General features: G+C 41.7%; 1 protein-coding gene across 1 annotated transcript in view; it reads right to left on the bottom strand.

The window, feature by feature from the left end:
* The window catches only part of LOC124282503 (deleted in malignant brain tumors 1 protein-like), a 102,452-nt gene that overhangs the window by 56,027 nt on the left and 22,385 nt on the right, over positions 1 to 24,040 (bottom strand). The window contains 1 exon segment of the mRNA XM_046718512.1: positions 12,389 to 12,466. Within this exon segment, the coding sequence (XP_046574468.1) occupies positions 12,389 to 12,466 (78 nt within the window).

The raw sequence follows: 24,040 nt of genomic DNA, 5'->3' as shown, positions 1-24,040 counted from the left end.
ACGTGAAGGAGGGAACACCTTGGACAATATCCTGATAAGCAAACGAGGCTTTAGGCGTTCAGAACTTTAGGAAATGGTGGATATGTATCAAACCAAACTGAGGTCACGAACCAATCACGAAGTCAAAACATCATCCAGAGGATCAAGTGAGTGAGAGAGTATGGTTTTACGCCGTTTCTAAACAATATACCAGCAATACACGGCTGTGGACACCAGAAATGGGCTTCACACATGTGGTTAATCGAACCCGGGTCTTCGGCGTGACGAGCAAACGCTTTAACCACAAGACTACAACGCCGCCCCCAATCACGAAGTCAAACCATCACTCAGAGGATCAAGACTTAAGATGCCCCTATGCTGTGAGTTGCCGTACATTTGACTGTACACGTGACACAGAAACCCTCGTCTTGGAGTGAGTGAGTGAGTTTTGATTGACGCCGCACTCAGCAATATCCCAGCTATATTGCGGCGGTCAGTAAATAATCGATCTTCACCAGACAATCCAGTTATCAACAGCATGAGCATCGATCTACGCAATTGAGATACGATGACATGTGTCAAGTCAGCAAACCTTGGCCGCCCGATCCCGTTAGTCGCCAGTTACGACAGGCATGGGTTACTGAAGTTCAGTTCTAACCCGGATCTTCACGGGTCCGTCATCCCGGAACACCAGTAGTACCAGAATGTACCACTTTCGTTTTTTGTCTTAAAACATTCAAAGCCTTTTCCGGGTACTCGTTCCTATTCCCAGACATTACCATAGATGATGAAAACATTTTTGTGTTTACAGATGAATGTATTCAACAAGACCCGTACCATCGTTCACTCGACACCAATTTAAACGAATCACTTTAATTGAATTTATTCACCGAACTAGAGGAGCCGGAGGGAAGATGCATGGGCTCTATGTTAATGCATTGATATTTCGTTAGATAAACACAAAATGAAATTTGTGTCATGATGCTTATAAACATACACTCACTCATTCATTTACAACCTCCAAGACATGAATTCTGAGCGAAACTAAACCATGGGCGAGCGAGAATATATTTAATTTTTTCGAAATTTTGTTTTTTTCATTTTTTCATCCTTGTCTCTCTATAATCGTTTCTGTTTCAAATGCGTAAAATCCGCATTTTGGTAATTTTAAAGTATGCAACATATCGAATATCTCACTAGAAAGGCATGCTAAAATCTTTGTGAATGTTGCCCTTTAATGAGTGAGTTTGGTTTTACGCCGCTTTTAGCAATATTCCAGCAATATTACGGCGGGGAACACCAGAAATGGACTTAACACATTGTACCCATGTGGGAATCAAACCCGGGTCTTCGGCATGACGAACGAACGCCTTAACCACTAGGCTACCCCACCACCCGCCCTTTTATGAAAATATATAAATAAAATATATAAATATACGAAATGACAATGCAGCTATTGTATCTGAAAACACGAAGCGTAAATACGCATTTTATATGTTATACCCGTCGTGCGCAACGGTGATCCGGTTTGCAGGTTATGGTCTTGTTGAAGATTGAAATTATTTTTATCTGGAAATCCAACAAAGGTAACACCCAGACACAAACAACATGAATCCCACAACGTCCCTTTGTTCCCATAAGAGTGACTGTGCAGTTTCTCCAAAGAAAATAAGTAATATCTATTCCCCTCGGACATCTAACAGACCGTGACCCAAGGTGAAAAGGGCATCTTCGATGGTGAGATAAACTCATAACATTATCTCATTCTCAAGCCACTCTCATTGTGATACTTGCCACTTTTCCCCGGGCAGGAGAGGGTGTTGACACCATTTGGACGCGTCTTCCCCTACCACTTCTGTGTGAGGGTTATATTTACGGAGCGGTAACACCCCTTTAATTGAGGGGTCCGAAGACGAAATGTCCCGAAATGGTCGTTACCGTTATCCGTATAATCGTGGACCCACGACAACTCCTAGGTGACACTGCATCTGGTCAGTTAATGTACTGTTGAGTGAAACAGGTTCTTTAGAAGGACATTTTAGGCTTTATCTAAAAGACCGAGGCTTGTAGTATGGCCTATGTGCAGCTAATACCTATTGACAACTTTCTGGACATAATTCTCTTTTGCATCATAGAACTTTCCTAAATTGCTTTCTTGCACGGGTGAATATCAACAGGTAACAATAGCTTTGTCAATAATTGCGCACTTACACGAGATGTAAGTGAAAGGAATTTGTCAGTGCCATTCTTATTTCCTTGTTAATGCATACTTTATCAAAATAAAGAATGAATGAGTTGGGTTTCGTCCCTTTGACCATTATTCCAGCAATGGCGTATTACGTGTCAGCTTAACGTGATTTATAGTCTGTTTGCAGTGAAAACGTACCGATGCATTTCTCTTTAAACAAAAAGGTAAATCAAATACAGTGAAATTTAGATGGCGAATCCTCATAATTTTACCATGCCAACTGAACATTTAAATCTCAGAATTTTATTCAACTTAGGATAAAAGTTGTTTTACAAACGATCATAGATTCAAATCGCTATTATTGGTTTGTATTACAAGGGGGTAAGCGCAGTAGTTGGAACAGTTAAACTAATGCACGTGCGGTACGTGATCATGGTGTTGACCAACCCTTCTTGTTCTCGGTGTTTCATTTAATGTGCGTACCCCCTTGTAATACAAACCAATAATAGCGATTTGAAACTATGATCGTTTGTTAAACAACTTTTATCCTAAGTTGAATTCCAATATTTAAATGTTCAATTGGCCAGGTAAAATTATGAGGAATCGCAATGTTAATTTCACTTTATTCAATGTACTTTTTTGTTTAAAGTGAAATTCATGGTACGTTTTCACTGCAAACAGACTATAGGTTACAGAAGATTGGCGCTTTGATGAAACACGCAGTCAAGGGTACGCCGCACTCAGCAATGTTCCAGCCATGTGGTGGGTCTAGAATATGGTGCTGACAAACCTACTAACATAATCAGAGTGAACGGAGATTCGAACCCACAATCTGTAATGTAAGGCGTTGCTAAGTGACGTAACTCTGCACAGCGAATGGAGGCTTCTTAAACGACTGGCCGATGTTTGACAAAATATACGTTATTTGGTTTACAATGTCAGTGTGAAATACGTAAATCGCAAAATACAGAAACCGAGATGTGTTTGAGGAACTAACTGATCTAATGACCTAAACCCTCGAGCACGGGTATCGTACTGACAAACTTAATCTAAGCAAAACGGGAGTCGAACCCACAATCAGGTTCCTGGCGTACCCAAGGGACGCAACTCTAAACGGTGAATGGTGACACCGTAAGCGACCAGGGTGCCGTTGTACAAAGCGATCTTAGTGCTAAGGTGACCGTAACTCCCATACCTTAACATAGATTTAAGGTAGTCTTAGCGCTAAGGTTGTTTTGAACAACGGCACCCTGGCCTCCCGTGCCCCACAAACAAGAAGACGTTGAAAGATGTTCCCGATAAGATTGTATGACAACACGTAACTCCATGTCTCATGTTTGAAAGGCGTAAACACGGATGCTGATGAAGATTCATCTCCGTGTCTTCCTGTACCATCCCTTTTGTCTGTACATCTCCACCAGACAACAACAACAACAACAACAATATGCATACACCGTGACAAAAACAAGTACTGAGGAACCTAGTTCCTTTAGACAGACAGAAACACGTGAGAATGACAAAAGACGCGCATTTGTAACTTCACTGATCCTGTGGTCACAAAGCATGTATCTTTTAAGAAGTGCATTAATGGATCTATACAAACACGCGTTGTTCACGCACCAAAGAGCAGAGCTTTCATACCCAGGCACCGATCACTTTTATGTTTAGGCGTAGACGTAGATTATGTATACATTTTTTACCTACTTTGATTCACAGTTCTGGGTGGTAATCAAACCCTTCAGGGCGTCGTATTGTGACAACAGACCTTGGATGGGCATGGGAACTGGGAGACGTGTATAGACGTTATGGGGTCGTCGACATATGGGGCACTGAATACATCACTGGGTCACAATGAACAAATAAGTCAAGGAATATATCGTCAACTACTGAGACATCAATAGATAGTACACGTAATAGGAAGGAGTGAGTTTAATTTTACGCCGCTTTTAGCAATATTCCAGTAATATTACCGCGGGGGACACCAGAAATGAGCTTCACGCGTTGTACTCATGTGGGGAATCGAACCCGGGTCTTCGGCGTGACGAGCGAACGCTTTAACCACTGGGCTACCCCACCGCCCCAGGAATGAACGGAGTGAATGAGTTTGATTTAAAGCGACTTGAGTGTTTTATTTACAACGCTGTTTGACACTGACTATGTCTCACTATGATTCCACATCTGCTGTTTGACTGACTGACTGACTGACTGAGTATGGTTTTACGCCGTTTTTAGCAATATTCCAGCAATATCACGGCGGGGGACACCAGAAATGGGCTTCAGAAATTGTTCCCATGTGGGGAATCGAACCCGGGCCTTCGGCGTGACGAGCGAACGCTTTAACCACCAGGCTACCCCACCGCCCCTGCTGTTTGACAGCGAGTGGTGGGATATTCCTAGAGTGAGTGAGAGAATTTCGTTTTGCGCCACTTTTAGCAATATTCCAGCAATATCTTGCGGGGGGGCACCAGAAAAAGGGCTTCACACATTTAACCAGTGTGGGGAATCGAACCCGGTCCTTGGGCGTGACGAGCGAACGCTGTAACCAATTGGCTACCACACCGCCTTTTGTCAAAAGGTCCAAACGCTTCTACAGTCAATCTACCCATCGCCCCCGATCCAAACCAACACACGATGCCTTCATGTAATGACGCGACAGTTTTCTAATTCCGTGTTGTCAAAGGGACTGCGACCTACAGCAATCCCGTCCTAACCCTAGAGCCATGCTTCATCATACCTTTCAAACTGCCAAGGCGGAATCAATCCATCAACTTTCAAAAAGATTCGTGAAAGAGACAAAATGTATATTTCATGTACACCAATGACGTCATACCTCAGCTGTTGATTCCCTTCATAAACAGTGAAACGTTGCATTTTTCTTTTGGACAGATCAGACAAATGATAGCATCTGTTTAGCCCAAGGAAACAAGGTGACAAAGATAATGCCACTAGGCAGTATTTGGTATTGGCAAGACAAATGATCAAATGATCATAGTTATATGAAAAAAAGCAAACACGGGTTAGGAGTCAAGGTACGCATTTATAGAAACCATCTTTCGCTACCTGAGCAGCCACTTCCCCAATAACGTCAGCGAAGGTTTGTGTGTGAAGCATGAGAGCATAATATTATTATATTTTTATCCGCCATTGCTGGTTTGTCTTGAGAGATCTTGCACTGTGTCCGGAGTGATTGAGGAACTGGATGAGTTATTAATGTTTTACGCCGCTTTTAGCAATATTCTCACATAACGGAGAGGGGCACTCATGAGAGGAATCGAACCCGGGTCTCAGGCGTTACGAGCGAACACTGAGCCACTAGGCGACCCCACCATCCAGTAAATTTGAGGATTCTCTCAGCAGTGCGGTACGCTGTACACAAATAAAAATTGTTTTTGTTACTAAGATTCAACATTTATTATTAATTTTGGCATATGTAAACATTTCCCTTATGTTTTACTTTTGCGATTGTCCCCTCGTATTTTAATTTCAAATGACCCCTTTTAACATGTAGTAACATGTTCTGTAGAGCTACACCGCCGATGTCATCAGGAGAAGGCTGGTTGGATGGTTTGTTGTTTAACGCCGCACTCAACAATATTCCAGCTATATGACGGTGGTGTGTAAATAATCAAGTCTGGACCAGACAATCCAGTGATCAACAGGATGAGCATCGATCTACGCAATTGGGATACGATGACGATCCCGTCAGTCGTCTCTTACGACAAGCATGGGGTGCTGAAGACTAATTCTAACCCGGATCTTCACGGGTTTATCAGGAAAAGGACGTCACACACCATGTGGGGTATCAAACGAAGTTCTTTGACGTGATGAGCGTACGCCTTAAGATTGACGGTGCCGACAGGGGTGGAAATAACTTTAAAACTGCTAGTGTACTCCAGAAGAGTGGCACATGTAAAATCACTTGCCCTGATAACTTTTCCACTATACCGGCCGTTTTCTTGTTGAATTTTTAGAATAAACAACATAATTAACATTGGAAAGTCAACTGGACACCGATACGGTGTGATATACAAATTTGCTTGCCCGACAGAAAAAAACACTGGACTCGGACGTCGGGCAATGGGTTATTTCCACCCTTAAGAGAAGTCCATCTTTAAGCCCTAACTTATCCGCAGGTACTCGCTGCGATGGCCTAGTTGTAAGAGTGTTCGCTCGTTATGCCGAAGCCTCGAGTTCGATTCCCCACACGGGTAAACGTTGTGGTTTCCCAAAAGTGATATAGGAAGAATATTACTAAACCCGTAAAACCTGACTTATTCACTCTTCCTCGGGGAATCATAACTCCTTCAAGAAGTTTTATATAGCTATCTCAGTGATTCCATGGCAAAATATTCCACAAATTTGTACACAATATCAAATGATGGAAATAATCTGCACTGACGATTCTCTGGTATCCAGGCTCTGTATACAGACGGGAGACAGCATATACACTGGAGTGAGTGAGTGAGTGGGTTTAGTTTTACGCCACCTTAAGCAATATTCCAGCAACATCACTGCGGGGGACACCAGAAAAGGGCTTCACAAATTGTACCCATGTGGGGAACCGAACCCGGGTCTTCGACGTGACGAGCGAACGCTTTAACCACAAGGCTACCCCTCCGCCTCTTATACACACTGGAAGACACAGAGTAAATGTAACTCCCTTGTAAAGTTCGTTAAAGTGTAGGTTATCACTGCTGTTGTTTCCCATCGGCTAGCTATCTGCTTCCTAGTTTTTCATTCACCCGATGAAGGAGTAAAACTATACTTGTAAACGTCCTGTTCCTTATAAGAAAGAAGTTGACATCCATAAATTCTGACCCTTTATGAGAAACCAACTGTTATTTAAATTTAATTGAAAATTTAAACGCATATATTCCAAAATTTTAAAGATTATAACAGACTTTTAATGGTCAGGTTGTTGAACATTTAACTATGACGTTTACAACGAAAAGAAACTACAGAAACAGCACAAACAACACAGAAACATCGTTAACATCCTGTTGCTGCCAAAAACGAGCCTCTAACACACATATATGGTCCGCGCCTCGTAAACCACGAGAATGACTAAACAGAGTTATACCCGTAATCCTGCCATCATGAGAATTACCTCCCTTGACATTTACGGCCAAAGTTGACAAGGTTGATGCGAGGCAGTACATTTCAAGGATGGCTGGAGAAAGGAACGGAATAGTAAACCAGTTTTGTTTTGTCTAAAGACCATAACAACGAAAGATAGGTTTTACGTAGTCCTATCATTAAGACTTACGAGCTGTTGCGTGAGGCTGACTTACGGGTTCTTATACGTTGATTTATTGCAAAGCATTATTATGATTTATTGTTCGAGTGATTATTCAAGTGTTATACATTATAAGCGAGTAAATGAGTTGGGTTTTAGGCCGCTTTTAGCAATATTCCAGCAATATCACGGCGCCGCGGGGGACACCAGGCGGGCTTCACACAAAGTACCCATGTGGGGAATCGAACCCGGGTCGTTGGCGTGACGAGCGAACGCTTCAACCACTGGGCCACCCAACCGCCCCGTTACATATTCTGGGTGATCAGTGAAAAGTGTATCACATGCGTAAAACGTATCAACACAATACCCCTTTAATCTTTAAACTGTAACCTCTTTAAACTTTCCCATGCCATTTCGTCCGGATTATCAAAATTCCAATCAACGAATAATTGACAATATCCCATTGGATACATGCAGTTATTCTCAACAGTGATTATCCGGGATTTTTTTTTATTTTCCTACAAACGGGGCTCCATAGAATTACGTCAAACGTCAAACACATGTTCATTTAATGCGACGGGCGTTTCCCGTTATCCTTGAAACAAACTAATATCTCATTTTTTTACTCCGTAATCACTCACCGGGCACATGTTTGACAGTTCAGTGAACAGATAGTGTCATCTAGTATTGTAAAGAATGCAATCATCTTGCATCAGTGATTGCAAAGGGAGTAAAACAAGGAAAGTAGGCTCTTAGTACTGGATATGTTTAATGTTCCAGCCTGAGGCTAAATAAGGAGGACTGTTAGATACTCCAAGTCTGTCTTCCCCTCGGGATAAGCGCCTGTACCTGGTATACAGTGGCGGCATCAGTGTGGGCAAATCTTGATGAAGACTGACTGTGCTTGGCTCCCATCTCAGTACCATGAGCATATACATCCACTGATCAAATTATATCTAAAACCAGTGTCAGTACGAGACTTCTAACACACTTTACTTTGACCCCATACACACGTAGGGTGGAAAGCTTTGGTTGATGAATCAGACTTTGTTCATTAGGAAGAAGATATTATTTCTTTGAAAACGACTGTCAGATGATTGGCACTATGAACAATGGTCATTTACATATTGTGGATTAAACGCAAATTCTGGTAATATTTTCGATGTACAGTAAAATATCGTTGTGTCGAACATACGGGTCTCTCGAAGCAAGCAACTGGTCAATAAAAATCCCTTTAAAGTCATCTTTAGATTATCTAAAGGATGTTAGTCTGAAGATGAAGCGTTCAAGACGAAGAAGCAGAACATAAGATTCTGCAAAAGGTATCCGTTATTTCTGTCGAATAACTTATTTGAGTGGGATTATTTCTGTCGAAGTTTAGGGGCCTACGTAATTACTTCGAGCTAGCCTTAGCCTTGTTGTATCGAACCAAGGCTAGCTCGAAGTAATTACGTAGGCCCCTAAACTTCGACAGAAATAATCCCACTCAACTGTGACTCAAACAAGTTATTCGACAGAACGGCGTATATTTCACTATTATGAAGATATAACGGATACCTTTTGCAGAATCTTATGTTCTGCCACTTCATCTTAAGCACTTTATCTTCATCCTCAGAGTGAGGTGAGATGAAATTGGGTTTAACGTCGTGCTTGAGAATATTTCGCTCATATGACGACGTGCATGCGTGTGTATGTGTAGGTGCGGCTGCTTGTACTAGCCCAGACTTAAGCTAGTTTTATAGTGCTAGCCCACTGAGATACCATGCCGCAGTGAAGCATGAATACCCCACTCAGACACATTATACTGACTCCGAGCCGACCAGTCCTTGTTGTACCCATTAATGCCGAGCGCCAGGCAGGTACCATATTTTAACGTCTTTTGTAAGACGCGGTCGGGGATCGAACCCGCGACCTTCCGCTCTCCGGGCGGACGCTCTAACCACTACACCACGGAGGCGGTCTTCATCTTCAGACTAACATCCTTTAGATAATCTAAAGTTGATAATAGTAATCTATGGCCATCTTGACCAGCGGTAGCCTTCGGTCATTGTCTCAACGTTCTCATGTCGTCAACACAAATGTGACCGTATGACCGGTCAGTGTCCCTGGGGAGGGTCGTGATATATGCACCTCAATGACTAAGCCATTAACTTGACCCCCGTCACCCGGATAAGTCCTGGGTATTACATCGTGAATATTAATGGTCAACGTCCGACAGTACCGGACCCTCGGGCTGGCGATGAATGGCACTCAGACAAGGGTACGCACTGACAAAGCACGCCCCTTGTGCACAAGGTATTTACACTGCTATAGAATGTGGAAATGAGAATTACATAAGTAAAGTCCCACAGACAGGGGTCGTATACAAAATTGTGAACAAGCTGTCGTATATCGTCACTGAACACCATATATTTATATTTAGGAATTAGTAACTTTAGGTTTTTGAAACCGCGTTACAATCGAAAACAATGGCATTTTTACGTGAACATTAGTCATGGTATCTTAACTAACAGGCTTAAAGCGACTTTGACGTAAGATATTGCCACGTTCCATACAGGGCAGCCTATAGACGTGAGTGGGAAACAGTAATATATTTATTTGACGCGTCAAACAGACTGCGTATGGAAGAAATATATTGTCGCTGACACTGTGATCACACGAAATGAAAGAATTGCCATATCAATCTTTGTCACGAATGATGTCGAGTTAAAATTATGATTGAGCATGAGTATTTAAAACCAATTGAGAATTTAAACAAAAATTACCTGGGTGATAAATGACATGAAATTATTTTAAATTACATCTTGTCGGAAGGCAAGACTCATTGGAGCTCAATGTCACTGTCTGTCTGTCTGTCTGTATGTCTGTTTGACTGCTATTCAGTGTCAGCCAAGAACTGGTACAAAAATACATTGGTTTTCCATCCCAGCTAACTCACTACCTTTTCGCAACGAACGAACAAACATTGACGTGAATTTCTGTTTTGTTTCCTATGTACTGTTGACTACTGGGAAAACTATTAAACTATCAACGTTAAATAGAACGTTAAGACAACGTAAAATACGTTAGCGTCAAATAACGTTACCTCGTGGCGACGTAAAAATGACGCATCACAACGTCAGGCCACAATGTTGTGACGACATAAACGGCAGCATAACGCTTAACAACGAAATCATAACGTTGTGATAACGCTGTGACAACGTGAAATTGTTAGCTGGGATATATCAGATTAACTGACTGATATGCAGGGTCGCCGTGAACCTGTTTCTGAATGTACCTGTTCCGATTGATATAATTGTATAATATGTATATATACTTCTTCGTTTCACCATACGCTCACGTGTATATCGTTGAATGGGTTCTTTGTCAAACTTATAAGAACTCCATATGAATTGATTGAATGGCTCACGTCGTGACTGAATATGTCTGTTCCGAATAATAATATTTGCATGACGCAGGACAATGGAACGTCTACCGCCATGTATGTCACGTGTATATTGACATATGCTAGACAATGCCTGAGTCCTTGCTAGGAAAGTTGGCTAGACACTTGTACAGACATTTGTGTTGGTCCTAGATGACCTGGGAACAGGCACTGCCTCCATGATCTCTCAAGGTCATACTTCGAGATGTTTCCTCATGATTCGGGCGTTGTATTCCTACACGGATCTCGTCTCAGGCCTTCTGATTGGAGGGAACCTGAGATGTCATTTATTATGTGTTCATCCGCTTATGTCTCACAGAAAGTAGGGCATTTGGACCCGATCCGTTATCTGATTTCCTTTAATACACTGTAGTACAGCCATATTATCTCGAAACTTATACATATAAAGTATATTGTTAACATTAAAGCTAGGCTGTTATTTACACATGACTCTGTAATACATGTTATGAATTCTAATTACATTAAAATAATGTGAAATTATGAAACAATTTGAATCGTTGAAGATAAATAAAAAAGTCAGTTCTTTCGTAATATGAGTGCAGATGCAACACTACAAAAATATAGTTTCTGCAAAAAATAGGATATGAACTGGAAGCTGCGTCTTAATGTGTTTGTAAATCAAAACCAAATAGTGATGACACCAGGTGTTCGGGAAAGGTGCACCGGTCACAAACACATGAAAATGCAAGTCAACTGTTCAGAATGGCGAGTTATTTTTGTTACTGATACATATTGTACTGAAATGTCCACAATGAGTCTTTGAACATTGCAACAATGATCAAACACATTTTGAGCAATGTTTCTTACGTGAATGGTTCATTTTCGATCCGATTCTTTAGCATCAATCTGAATATGGTCTCTTGTTTTCCATGCGAGGTGTGTAAAAACACGAAATTGACGATTACGAGCATGATTACTAGGTGCAGGATCTTTGTCATCGGTCCTTATTATACTGTTCACACTTTGCTAAGGATCAAATCATGGATTCAACAGAAAACTATGATGTGGGGTCAAATTTGGTCTAAATATCTAAGCTTATTATAAGCATGGATCCTAGGTTTCAGTATGTCATTGCATACCTGCTATTGACAGGTGTTGTTTATTTGTCAGTGACTCGTTCCATGATTTGCAAAATGGTTGATTGGTGCCATGAAAACCATTTTAATGGTTAATCATGTATCAAATGCATAAGGTTAGATTAAAGTGGCTGTTTGCCTAAAGAGGGTTTACCATATTATCATTTATCCAGTTTTAAATGGATACAGTTTCAAATTATAAATCGACGTTTAGTAAAGTTGTGAATTTTTGTGATCCTTATCAAAGTGTGAGTAGTATATGTACTACTTGAAAAGGTGAATGGCAGTTGTTGGTCTAGTGTCTGGATTAACACAGGGCACCCGTGTTTATCCAAACATTTCTTACATTGACTACCGAAATATGATGCTGTGAATATGAACTGCTTTTGTCCATGGGTAATTAGGTTTCTGTTATGACCAGGTACAAGACATGTTGGGAGATGTTGTCGATGTAACTGTCCTACCTGGGGGTGGCGGCGGCGGCGGTGGTGGTTGTGGTGTTGTTGTCGAGCTTGACGTTGTTGAAGGTACCCCAGTTTGAGCTGAAATAGAACGTGATATGGTTTAAAGAATTGTTTGGCATCATGAAATAGTACGTGACATGGTCATATTGTTTCGCATCATGAATTAAGTCATTGTTTGGCATGATGAAATAGCTCGTGACATAAATTAGGTTATCGTTTAGCATCATGAAACAGACCGTGCCTTGGATTAAGTAATGGTTTGGTATCATGGCATAATACGTGACATGAATTATGCAATTGTTTGGCATCAACAAATAGTACGTGATATAGATTTAGTAATGATTTGGCATCATGAAATAGTTCGTGTCATGGATTAAGTTATTGTTTGGTATGGTGAAATAGTTCGTGACATGAATTAAGTTATTGTTTGGCATCATGAAACAGCAGACTGTGCCATGGATTAAGTAACGGTTTGGTATCATGACCTAGTACGTGACATGAATTATGCAATTGTTTGGAATCAACAAATACTACGTGATGTCGATTAGGTAATTATTTGGCATCATGAAATAGTTCGTGACATGGAATAAGTCATTGTTTGGTATGATGAAATAGTTCGTGACATGAATTAAGTTATTGTTTGCCACCAAGAAACAGTCCGTGACATAGATTAAGTAATGGTTTGGTATCATGAAATAGTACGTGACATGGATAAGAAATTGTTTGGCATCATGAAATAATACGTGACATGGATAAGAAATTGTTTGGCATCATGAAATAGTACGTGACATGGATAAGAAATTGTTTGGCATCATGAAATAATACGTGACATGGTGACATTGTTTGGTATATTGACATAGTGTGAGACATGGATTATGTTATTTTTGCACTACTGTTGGACATGGATAGTACGTGGTTAAACCATAGCCAAAAAGTGAATTTGCACATCACGTAACCGGACGTCTTCTTCGTTCGTAAACAAATGCGCTTGTATTGAAATCAGAGCAGTCAAAACTGAAGAGTGTTTTGGGCGAGATACCCTTACATAACTGATACACAGAAATATGATAACATATCTTCGCCCACCAAGGTATTGCCAGCTATATAAACATACTGATTTATTGTCTGTACACCGAGCCATGGTTAAGGCGCAAATAGAAACAGTTTCGATTTCTCAACGAAATTAAACAATTTAATGAATATTTTTAGCTAAACATGTATACCCTTTAAAACGGAAATGGATGGAAACTGTGTAAGAAGTGAAGACTCGTGTCAGGCATTTGACAGAGGTACTTAGTTGAACGAAAATGACCCCGGGAGGACAAGTAATTGACTTTATCCGGGTTACGATGATGTCACACCAGCAGATCCGGGTTTCACCTTGTCATCAATCGTGATTGTTTCTCACGACCTTGTTCAGCGGAGAACAACAATTCCCCCTCACCCCACACAAACATCCAAACCCCACCCCTGTGAGTTTATTATGTGTGTATTTACTTAAATGGATCAAGATTACATAAAACTATCGCATGTAACAACCCAACACATACATAGTGTGTGTGTGTGTGTGTGTGTGTGTGTGTGTGTGTGTGTGTGTGTGTGTATTTATTAAGATGTTTTGAAGGAATGTCTTATTACTATACTTTCCACTAACAAGTGTGTGTTTACCACGTACCACCACGCTAGTGTGCATTACGAGATAGGGTTGTCCTTATTTATGAGGTCCTACTTTGTTGAAAGCTTGAAACATCAGGTGGAATCAGGGATTCGAACCAATGACCATGAGTTTTCCCCACGTCGAAAGGACGCAGTGTTGAACTGCAGCAACTTGGCATATAGTATTATATCTAATATCCACTGGATGTTGAAGGAAGGTCCGGAGTGAACACGGTCTCTGCATATGATATAACGGTTTTCATATGATATTTGCAATACAGGACCTCAGGATCCTTGTAGTATCCATTTCTCTCTCGATATTTCGATATTCTGACATAATGAGTGTTTTTTTGTGTGTGTTTGTGCCGGTTTTAGCAATAGACCAATCATATTACTGCCTATCTGCTTAAGATAGGACGAAAGACATAAGCGAAAGCACACATTTGGTATGATGTAGATGTGCCACGGCGTCTCAACTTAACAGGGGCGTGGGGTAGCCTAGTGGTTACACAGCGCTCTCTCGTCACGCCGAAGACCCGGGTTCGATTCTCCACAATGTGTAAAGCCCATTTCTTGTGTCTCTCGTCGTGATGTTGCTGGAATATTGCTTAAAGCGGCGTAAAACCAAACTCAGTCAGTCAGCTTAAGACGGGGGGAAAGCGAACGGGATGCAGGTTGTAGGCGTCTACCATTTTAATGAAACCTTACAAATCTAAAAACACAAACGGAGCGATCTGGCATTCGAAGAAACAAGCATTGGTTTCTGTAGGCCCAAGTGGCACATATCTCACAGGTAGCCAAATGGTTAAAGCGTTGGCTCATCACGCCGAAGACCCGGGTTCGAATCCCCACATGGGCACAATGTGTGAAGCCCATTTCTGGTGTCCCCCGCCGTGATGTTGCTGGAATATTGCTAAAAGCGGCGTAAAACCTAACTCAGTCAGTCAGTCAGACATCTCTCACAGGGCTTACTCGACAAAGCCACCACTAAAGAGAGAACCAATATATGTATGGGCACAAATTCTAGCTCGAGAAACCCAAGGCTTGTTGGTATGTTTAGGGTTTGTTTGATGGCAATGTTGCTTTTTAAGCAGACATATTCAACCCTGGATTCTTTGTGGAGTAAAATGATACAGCAAAATAGCTGTCCTCAACAAAGGACACATCCATTTTGAACTTCCCAGGGCAAAGAATACGTCATGACTTCACTCCCTCTTCTAGCCATGTTAGATGAGGGCCTACACCCAGTGTGAACACGTCTCCACGTATAATCCCCCAGACCACAGGGTAAGCTTCGGGTTAATTGCTGAACTAACACTTAGGCAGGTGACTTCTCAGCCTCCAGAAGAACGCAAGGTGTAAAATCTGGGCTTTTTGAAGAAGACAGTGCATCTCGTCTTGGGATAGATACGACATTTACATACCGGTGACATCACTGAGACAACAGCAGCGACGACGACAAAGCGTATTTCGGGCATGAAAGATGACATTTTGACGGCTTTGGTAACCGGATTGACTTTTTTAAAAGACTCTTCTTCCTTTACCTTTCCTGACCTTTCATTTTTACTTCAAATCGAAACAGAATGTGTGTCAGTTTGGTTTCAAACGGGTTGGGACACAGTTTTGGGAGACCGCGAGAACTCAAAACGAATGAGTACTTAAGTATATATGCCTCTATTAGCAATATCAAGGCGGGCACGCCAGAAACGGGCTTTCTACCCATGTGAAAAATCGGCCCCGAGTTTTCGGCGCGACGAGCAAACGCTTTAACCACAAGGCTACCCAACCGAATACAAAGAACGTTGTCTATCCCTCTTGTAGGAAACAAACATGAAAGAAAGTTTCAATGCTTTCTCTGATATATATTTTCAAAGTCATGGTCTAACATTATTCATGATTGAAGCTGCCTGAAAGTGGTTTCCCTGAAGCGAAACACAGATTAAATAATTAAACAAGTCTTTTAGTCTGTTGTTTACCGCACTACACAGCAGTATTATTCCAGCTGTATGGCGGGGATCTGTAAATAATCGAATCTGGACCCAACAATCCAGTGATCAACAGCATTAGTATCGATCTACGTTTTGAATAGAACCAAGGTCATTGGTGAGACGAGTAAACGCCTTAACAATTTGTCAATCCAACCGCCCTTTAATGATAGTGAGTGAGTGAGTGAATATGGTTTTAGGCCGCTTTTAGCAATATCCCAGCAATATCACGGCGGGGGACACCAGAAATGGGCTTCACGCATTGTACCCATGTGGGGACTCGAACCCGGGTCTTCGGTCCCTTTAATGATATGCGGGGGAGGGGCGACACCTTGTCTTGAAGCTTGTGAAGGGCTAGGAAGAGAATGGGGGTCGGATGTCACATGTCGTCACGCTGAGTCACAAGGAACAAAGAAACTTCAAGGAAACATTGGAAACGTGTGAAGCGTGCGAAGCGTGCGTAGGGCTAGGAAGTATCCAACAAATGCACTAATGACGGGCGAACAGTTTTGGATTCACCCAACACGGATGTTTCAAGATGTGTTATTTGAATTTCTTGGCACGTAATTATGACATGTCACGCGACCTTTTTGTTTTTTTTATCTCTTGCGCTAAAATGCATACAAATAGGTTCAGGAACGAAGTAAGTGGCGTGACTTGTGTCCAAGGCAGCCTGCATGGTGTTGACGTCATTTTATGTCGGCCAATAATATTGCACCAGATGCTGAATTGGATGGCAGCTGATTTTGTTGACGCTGTCGTTATTCAGTATGAGTGAGTGAGTGAGTGAGTGAGTGAGTGAGTGAGTGAATGAGGTTTTACTCCGCTTTTAGCAATATAAGGACAGCATGAGGGGAATCGAACCCGGGTCTTCGACGTGACGACCGAATGCTTTAACCACCAGACTACCCCACCGCCTCTGCTTTGATCAGGATGAGGTGGTGACGTTCAAGATTAGCTTCGCCTTTAAGATCGCTACATATATATATATTGTGTGTGCGTGTGCGTGTGCGTGTGCGTGTGCGTGCGTGCGCACGAGTGTTAGAATTGGGATGATTCTCTTGAATGTCACATGGAAAGCCCGGTTAGGATTCCCTAAATGGATACAAAGTGTGAAGCCCTTTTCTGGTGTGACTGCCCGAATATTGTTAGAAAGGCCGTGAACCCCCAATTCATTACAGCAGAATAAAGCGAGAGAAATTGGAAATATCCGAATGAGCTTCGATATCAGTCATATCATCTATTGGGAATATATATGTGTTATGTGAGCCAATGGGAATGGTGTGGGGTCAGAGACGAAGCTGTGGACTTACTCACCATGGCATCTTCTCTGAATGGTCGAGGTATTGCATCAAAGGCGATCAAATCTCATTTGAAACCCATAGCCCTCAATGCATTGAACCAACATTCTTGAAAGGAGCAAAGAGGATTACACTGCCACCATGCTATGACCCTGTGAGTCTTTCATAATAATCTGATAATTGTCACTTGACCGAACAGCCGGTGCCACCTGCACTGTTGACCATAGGCTACTTATGCCGCTTTACAACTACTGTACTGTCCGTATGTTTTGAGCGTTTGAATCCCTCCCCAGATGCCATGATCAGTGGTGGACAACTACAGGGGTTCGTTCCACAAACCAGTCAATGTAAAAGTAAGGAGGTACGACTGCCTAGTGACAAGATCGGTTTGTGTAACGGGGCCCTGTTGCCTGCATAAACTGGAAGAATTTATTGCCCTTTTCTCAAGGTCGGGGTTCGGGGGACTGGGAGAGCTGAGTGGTAAAGAGTTTACCCACACAGGTATAACGTGCGCCCTGATGTGAAATTACTGAAGGTTTAAAATAGTGCATTTCAACACCAGTAAACTATCTTCAGCGTACCTATCAACTATTCTTGATCATATTATTACACCATAATGTCTTAATATCTGCGACCACCCCTCCCCTAAACATACCGAAAACCAAGCACACTCTTGAAGACGAAGGGCATTTCGTAACATTTAGACATGGTCATTTTTAGTGCTTTGTTTAAAAAAATGCATCTTCTTCAAATGAAAAAGGACGTTCTAAACCAATTTAAATGTTATCCAAAAAAACCGTTATAAACATTGACAGATGAAAACGTTTTCATTTTGCTCAAGCTGAAACCTGAAAGAAATATCATCTAGCTTATTAATGAGCAATTAACTCCATGTACGGACATTCTAAATACTAAGTAGTATATCGTATATCATAAAACAACATTATTTAATCACATCTTCATTGCATTTTTGCTTTTCCGTGTCTTGTAAGTTGTTTAGCTGGGAGTTAAATTTAGCCATGTTATTTTTCCTGATGAGCGCACTTTATGTATGTTTTTTTCATTTTTTAAGAACCATTGCCTTTAAAACTCGTGACACGAATATGTTTCTCGCCCTTCCCTCTCTGTACAAATACACGTTTTGTGATGCTGGCGTGAACGAACCGAGTTGACGTCTCCAGATTAAAAACTCTACACCCATGTCGGATGTTAGGACCCGGATGTTATATACAGTCAAGGTTACACAAGGTTTGATGGTGGGCATGTGTGGGTTTAGAGCCGAGTCCATTGCTTGATTCCGACTTCATGATAAGGAATGAGTGAGTGAGTTTTACGCTGCGTTTACAATATTCCAGCAATATCACGGCTGGGGACACCAGAAATGAGCTTCACTCATTGTATCCAGGTGATGAATCGAACCCGGGCTTTCGGCGTGACGAGCCAACGCTTTAACCATTCGGCTACCCAACCGCCCCTCATGATAAGGATGTATCTCATGTACACTTTTGACAAGTCGGAATCGTTTTGTCGGTATATGTCAACTTTCAAACTCTGAATCCAGAATCATATGGAAATGCTTTTGTCGCTTTTATAGAACAGCCATCTTCCAGGGTTCGATTTTTTCTGATGCACCTCTGACAATGAACTCACATTCATGCACTCACTTCCCTGTTTAATTACAGAGTAAGTGAGTGTGTGAGTTAGGTTAACGATGCCTTGATCAGTATTTCACTCAAGTCAGGTTAATGTTTCTGAGAAGCTCGCAATGAGGCATGTATTTGACCTAACCACTTTTGTCGAACTCTGTAAGCACGGATCGATATGGTATTGAAGCTGGGATTCACCACAGGGAAATATCTACTCTGTTGAATATTCCAATCACTTTAGAAAGCAAAACAAAAAAACAAACCAAAAACCACAAAACCCATTAACAAAAACAAAGGCAAATAAAAGAAGACCTCCAAAAGCAATTAACAACAACAACAACATTAAATAATTTTTTTTTAAAAATACACCTCCCAAACGAAAAAAAACCCCAAAAAAAAAAACAAATGGATAAAGCAGCATTTCTAGGCAAGGTGTCCGAAACTATAGCTCAGTTTTAATTACCTTCACTGATTTCCCGTAATGCAACCGTCTGTGATCACAGTCGGATATGTGTTACCGAGTCATAAATAAATAGACAGCCGAAGAAATAATACATAAAAAGTTTAGCAACACAACCCAAAATTATTGGCACATGGTTTGTTTTTGCATCGTTCGAAAGAAACTGGCTGTACTACAGTGAATCAACGGCAATCGGATCACGTCAGAAGTCATCGGGTCCAAATGCCCTACTTTCTGTGAGACATAAGCGGATGAACACATAATAAATGCCATCTCAGGCTCTCTCCAATCAGAAGGTCTGAGACGAGATCCGTGTAGGAATACAACGACCTTGTCGGATCATGAAGAAACATCTCGCAAGTATTGACCTTGAGAGGTCAAGGAGGTAATGCCTGTTCCCAGGTCAGCCAGGACCAGCAGAAATGTCTGTACAAATATTCAAGCCAGGTTACAACTTTCATAGCAAGAAGTCCGGTATTGTTCAGCATTTGTCACTATCCACGCCAAGTAGACAAGTCCAAACATTGATTACACAGCAGTCTCGTTTCCTGTTGACTGGGTTCCGTCCTATTGCGCAACTTAGTACAATAACCAGTCCAGAATTTTGAGACCAATTCATTCAACTGGCTACATAAATATTAATCAGTATTATTTGATACATCTAAGCACTTGTATATTGCAACACTACGCTCCTTCTAATCCTTGCAAACACGTCGTGCAGCGTGCTCTGTCATACAACGTGCTCTGACAAACGGAAATCTGGAAATCGTGGAAATCTCAATACGAGGCTCTGCCACTAGAAAGGTTTGGCGGTCTGGTACGAACTTGATATTATATCAATCACATTGTGCGTTGCAAAACTACATTGAATAAGCGCAAAAAACACATTACAGATGTAACCAGAGATCCAGATGAATTGCGAATCATTTTATGACCTCATCAAACTGTGGCAGTCTGTGACGTCTTAGTTAGGGTCATGCTGCCTACACCTCGCCATAAAATATAGAAATACGATGTTATTAAAGTTTAAATTAAAATTAACTTGTAAATACCATTTTCTTATGAAACAAGGAATTGGAATTCAGTGTAACCATAGTTGTTTGTAGTGTCTCTTTTCACTTTCACACGAGAAAATTCGGATCGACTGAAAAGTAGGTCATTGTCTGAATAGGTTAAGGAGACTCATGTTTCGGTTTTATCAGGATAGATTCCAATGTCCTGCGTTATGTAAACCATATTATTCGGAACAGCCATATTCAGAAACAGTCACGACGTGGCTCTGTGTACCATTCAATCAATCTGATTCATTTGAAGTTCTTACAAGTTTGACAAAGAACCCTTTCAACGATATACACGTGAGGGTATGGGCAAACGTACAAGTATATACATTTTATACAAATCATATCAATCGGAACAGTTACATTCAGGAAGAAGAACACGGTGAACTTGTGTATCAGTCAGCTAATCTCATACATTCATACATACATACACACATACAAATTTAACATATGATCTGTTCAACATATATACGTTTGAACAGTATGCGGAAACATATTTGTATAAGACGTGTAAGGAATGAAGGAAATGAATGATTGCATGCGTTTAGTTTTACGCCGCTTTTAGCAATATTTCAGCAATATCGCGGCTGACGACACCAGAAATGGGCTTCACATGTTGTACCACCCATATGGGGAATCGAACTCGGGAGTTCGGCGTGACGAGCGAACGCTTTAACCAATAGGCTACTCAACCGCCCCTCATAAGTATTTTGAATACATGGAATGTAGGTATAAGAATACATTTAAGGACGAGACGGATTGTTGGGAGGATTGTTTTATTTATTTAACGATGAGCGTGCGTACCTACGTACATGCGTGCGAGCGCTTTTACCAGTCTGGAGAAATGTCGGTCTTACTTTACTTGCCCACTGAGATACCATGCGAAACGTCAACCTGGATAGCCCACTCAGACACAGTATACGCTCTAACCAGTAAACCATGGATGCGGTTATATGAATTTTATGTTGTGGAAATTGAGATATGGTGAGCAAAGATTTAGTAAAACGAGTGAGTGTGTTGGGTTTTACGCCGCTTTCAGAAATATTTCAGCAATATCACGGCGGGGGACACAATGTACCTATGTTGTCAGTCGAACCCGGGCCTTTGGCGCGACGAGCGCACGCTTTATCCACAAGGCCATCCCAGAATGTGAACGAAAACTGAACAAGATGCTGATGATGAATCCGGTCCATCCTAGTACCAACGCCGGGGCTTAAAATACTCGCAAGTTTCAGTGGTCGTTTTACGCTCGGAAAACTGTGTACCGTTGGTGTGGCTGTACGCATGTCTGACAGTTAAAACAATCCGCGTCTACACAAATAAAGTGTGCAGGTTTTAAAGTAAGCACATAGAATGAACTGTGCACACGAAACAAGTACGGTTGAGCAGAGGGGGCGGTTCGCAGTGTCAGTTGATCCAAGATGTTCAACTTATGCTGAAAAAAGTACAAACACCAAACACATGTATAATTCAGAAGGAAAGTGAAATTTAAATAAAGATAAAGTAAGCAATATTTTCGACCCCATAAAACATTCGCAACGCACGTGGTAAGTTCGTACTTCCGAATCCGTTTCCGGGTTAAGAAACATCCACGATATTCCCAGTTTTCGGAAAATGTGACCAGACAGTGGAGAAGAAGAGCCGGCAAAGAGAGAGTGTTATACTGATTGGGTCAACACCATGCTTGTTTGAGGTCATCTGAAAAGTGTGAGTTTAAACAGCTTGATTCAACATCTCCACACGTCCCCCCGTGGCCGACGTGTTGAGGATGGCGTCGCTCGGAGAGGGACTACACAGTGACTCTCACTGGTCCAACAACGGGTGGTTGAAAACAAATACCTCGTCAACACTGTCACACTTACTCGTACTGTCAATGGCGAGGGACGGTCGCGCGTTTGCCATACTGCATGACGTTTTGGTTGAGGAATTGTGTGCTTTTCATGCTGACTCTGACTCCTTGCTTCAAGGAACAGGAAGACAGGAGATAGGGTGATATCATTCGGTTTAGACTTTAGTTTCTGTGAATTAGTGTTATTGGTTTCATTTTTGAGTTACACATACTGTTCCGCAAATGTCATGGATGTAATCTAGAAAAAACATTGCTGACTGGTATACCAACTTCCTCGTCACCACCACCACCACCAACTTCCTCGTCACCACCATCATCATCATCATCATCATCATCATCAACGATACAAACCCTGACAAAGACATAATCACACACAAACACACTCAGAACTCCTTAAATCCAAACTGTTCCCCATCCCCTGTCCATTCTCCACCAATGACAATGCAGTATGAGATATCATATTATCGCTGTTGAGCCCCAATAACTTATTCATAAGCTGGATGATTCTCAAGGAAAAAACGATATACAGGTAATAGTATGCTTTGGTACCCCATTGAAATCAGCTTTCCTAAGTTCCTTTGTTCAGCGAAGCATTTCCTTTGGATTATCATTATCCTTCCTAATGTCGTGGCTTCTAATAAACTTCATCTCTGTAACATCTTTCCCCATGCTGTTCCTTGAAACGTTCAAAAGATCGTATGTTGTCTTTGTTTGTTGTTTAACGCCACACTCAGTAATATTCCAGGCGGAGGCCTGTGAATAATCGAGACTGGACCTGACAACTGACTGACTGACTGAGTTTGGTTTTACGCCGCTTTTAGCAATATTCCAGCAACAGCACGGCGGGGGACACCAGAAATGGGCTTCACACATTGTACCCATGTGGGGATTCGAACCCGGGTCTTCGGCGTGACGAGCCAACGCTTTAACCACTAGGCTACCCCACCGCCCCCTGGACCTGACAATCTGGTGATTGACATAATGAACATCGATCTGCACAATTGGAATAGGATGACATGCATCAAGCGACTGAGCGAGCCTGAAAACCCGATCCCGCCACTCGCCTCTTACGACAAGCATTTTCGCTCTTACCAGAAGGGCGGGTTGTTGTTCAAGACCAGTTTACACCCGGTCATTTCCTTTGTAATAACGGTGATCTCTCCCTTTGTTGAGTCGCTCAAAGAGGCGTTCACGTGTAATAACACAAGGTGTGTCTTGGATCATTCCAGTGAGCATTTCATGTGTGATTACAATAATATTTCCTTTTGTTGTTTCATTCAAATAATCACTCCCTGTGTAATAACTTCCCTTGTGTTGTGTCAGTTTACGTGTTCAAATAAGCACATCCCTTAAAATAAGCACATCCCGTAAAATTGGAATCGTCCTAGGTTATGTTTAGTCGTTGAAATATATATGTAAGAAAACCCAATATTCTTATGGCCTCCTCTCATGTCAGTCAAGGGGCGGTGGGGTAGCCTAGCGGTTAAAGCGTTCTCTCGTCACGCCAAAGACCCGGGTTAGATTCCCCACATGGGTGCAATGTGTGAAGCCCATTTCTGGTGTCCACATGATATTGCTTTAACATTGCTAAAAGCAGCGTTAAACTAAACTCCCTCATTTCGGTACAAAACCCCCAACTTAATTAATATTAAGCACAGACCGGAACAAGCGACATTGACATTTGCTGGAATAGCTCT

Source organism: Haliotis rubra, unplaced genomic scaffold (assembly GCF_003918875.1).
Source record: "Haliotis rubra isolate DU_JTF1 unplaced genomic scaffold, ASM391887v1 Scf3, whole genome shotgun sequence".
Taxonomy (NCBI): Eukaryota; Metazoa; Mollusca; class Gastropoda; order Lepetellida; family Haliotidae; genus Haliotis; species Haliotis rubra.
This window is presented reverse-complemented; position numbering and strand designations above follow the sequence as displayed.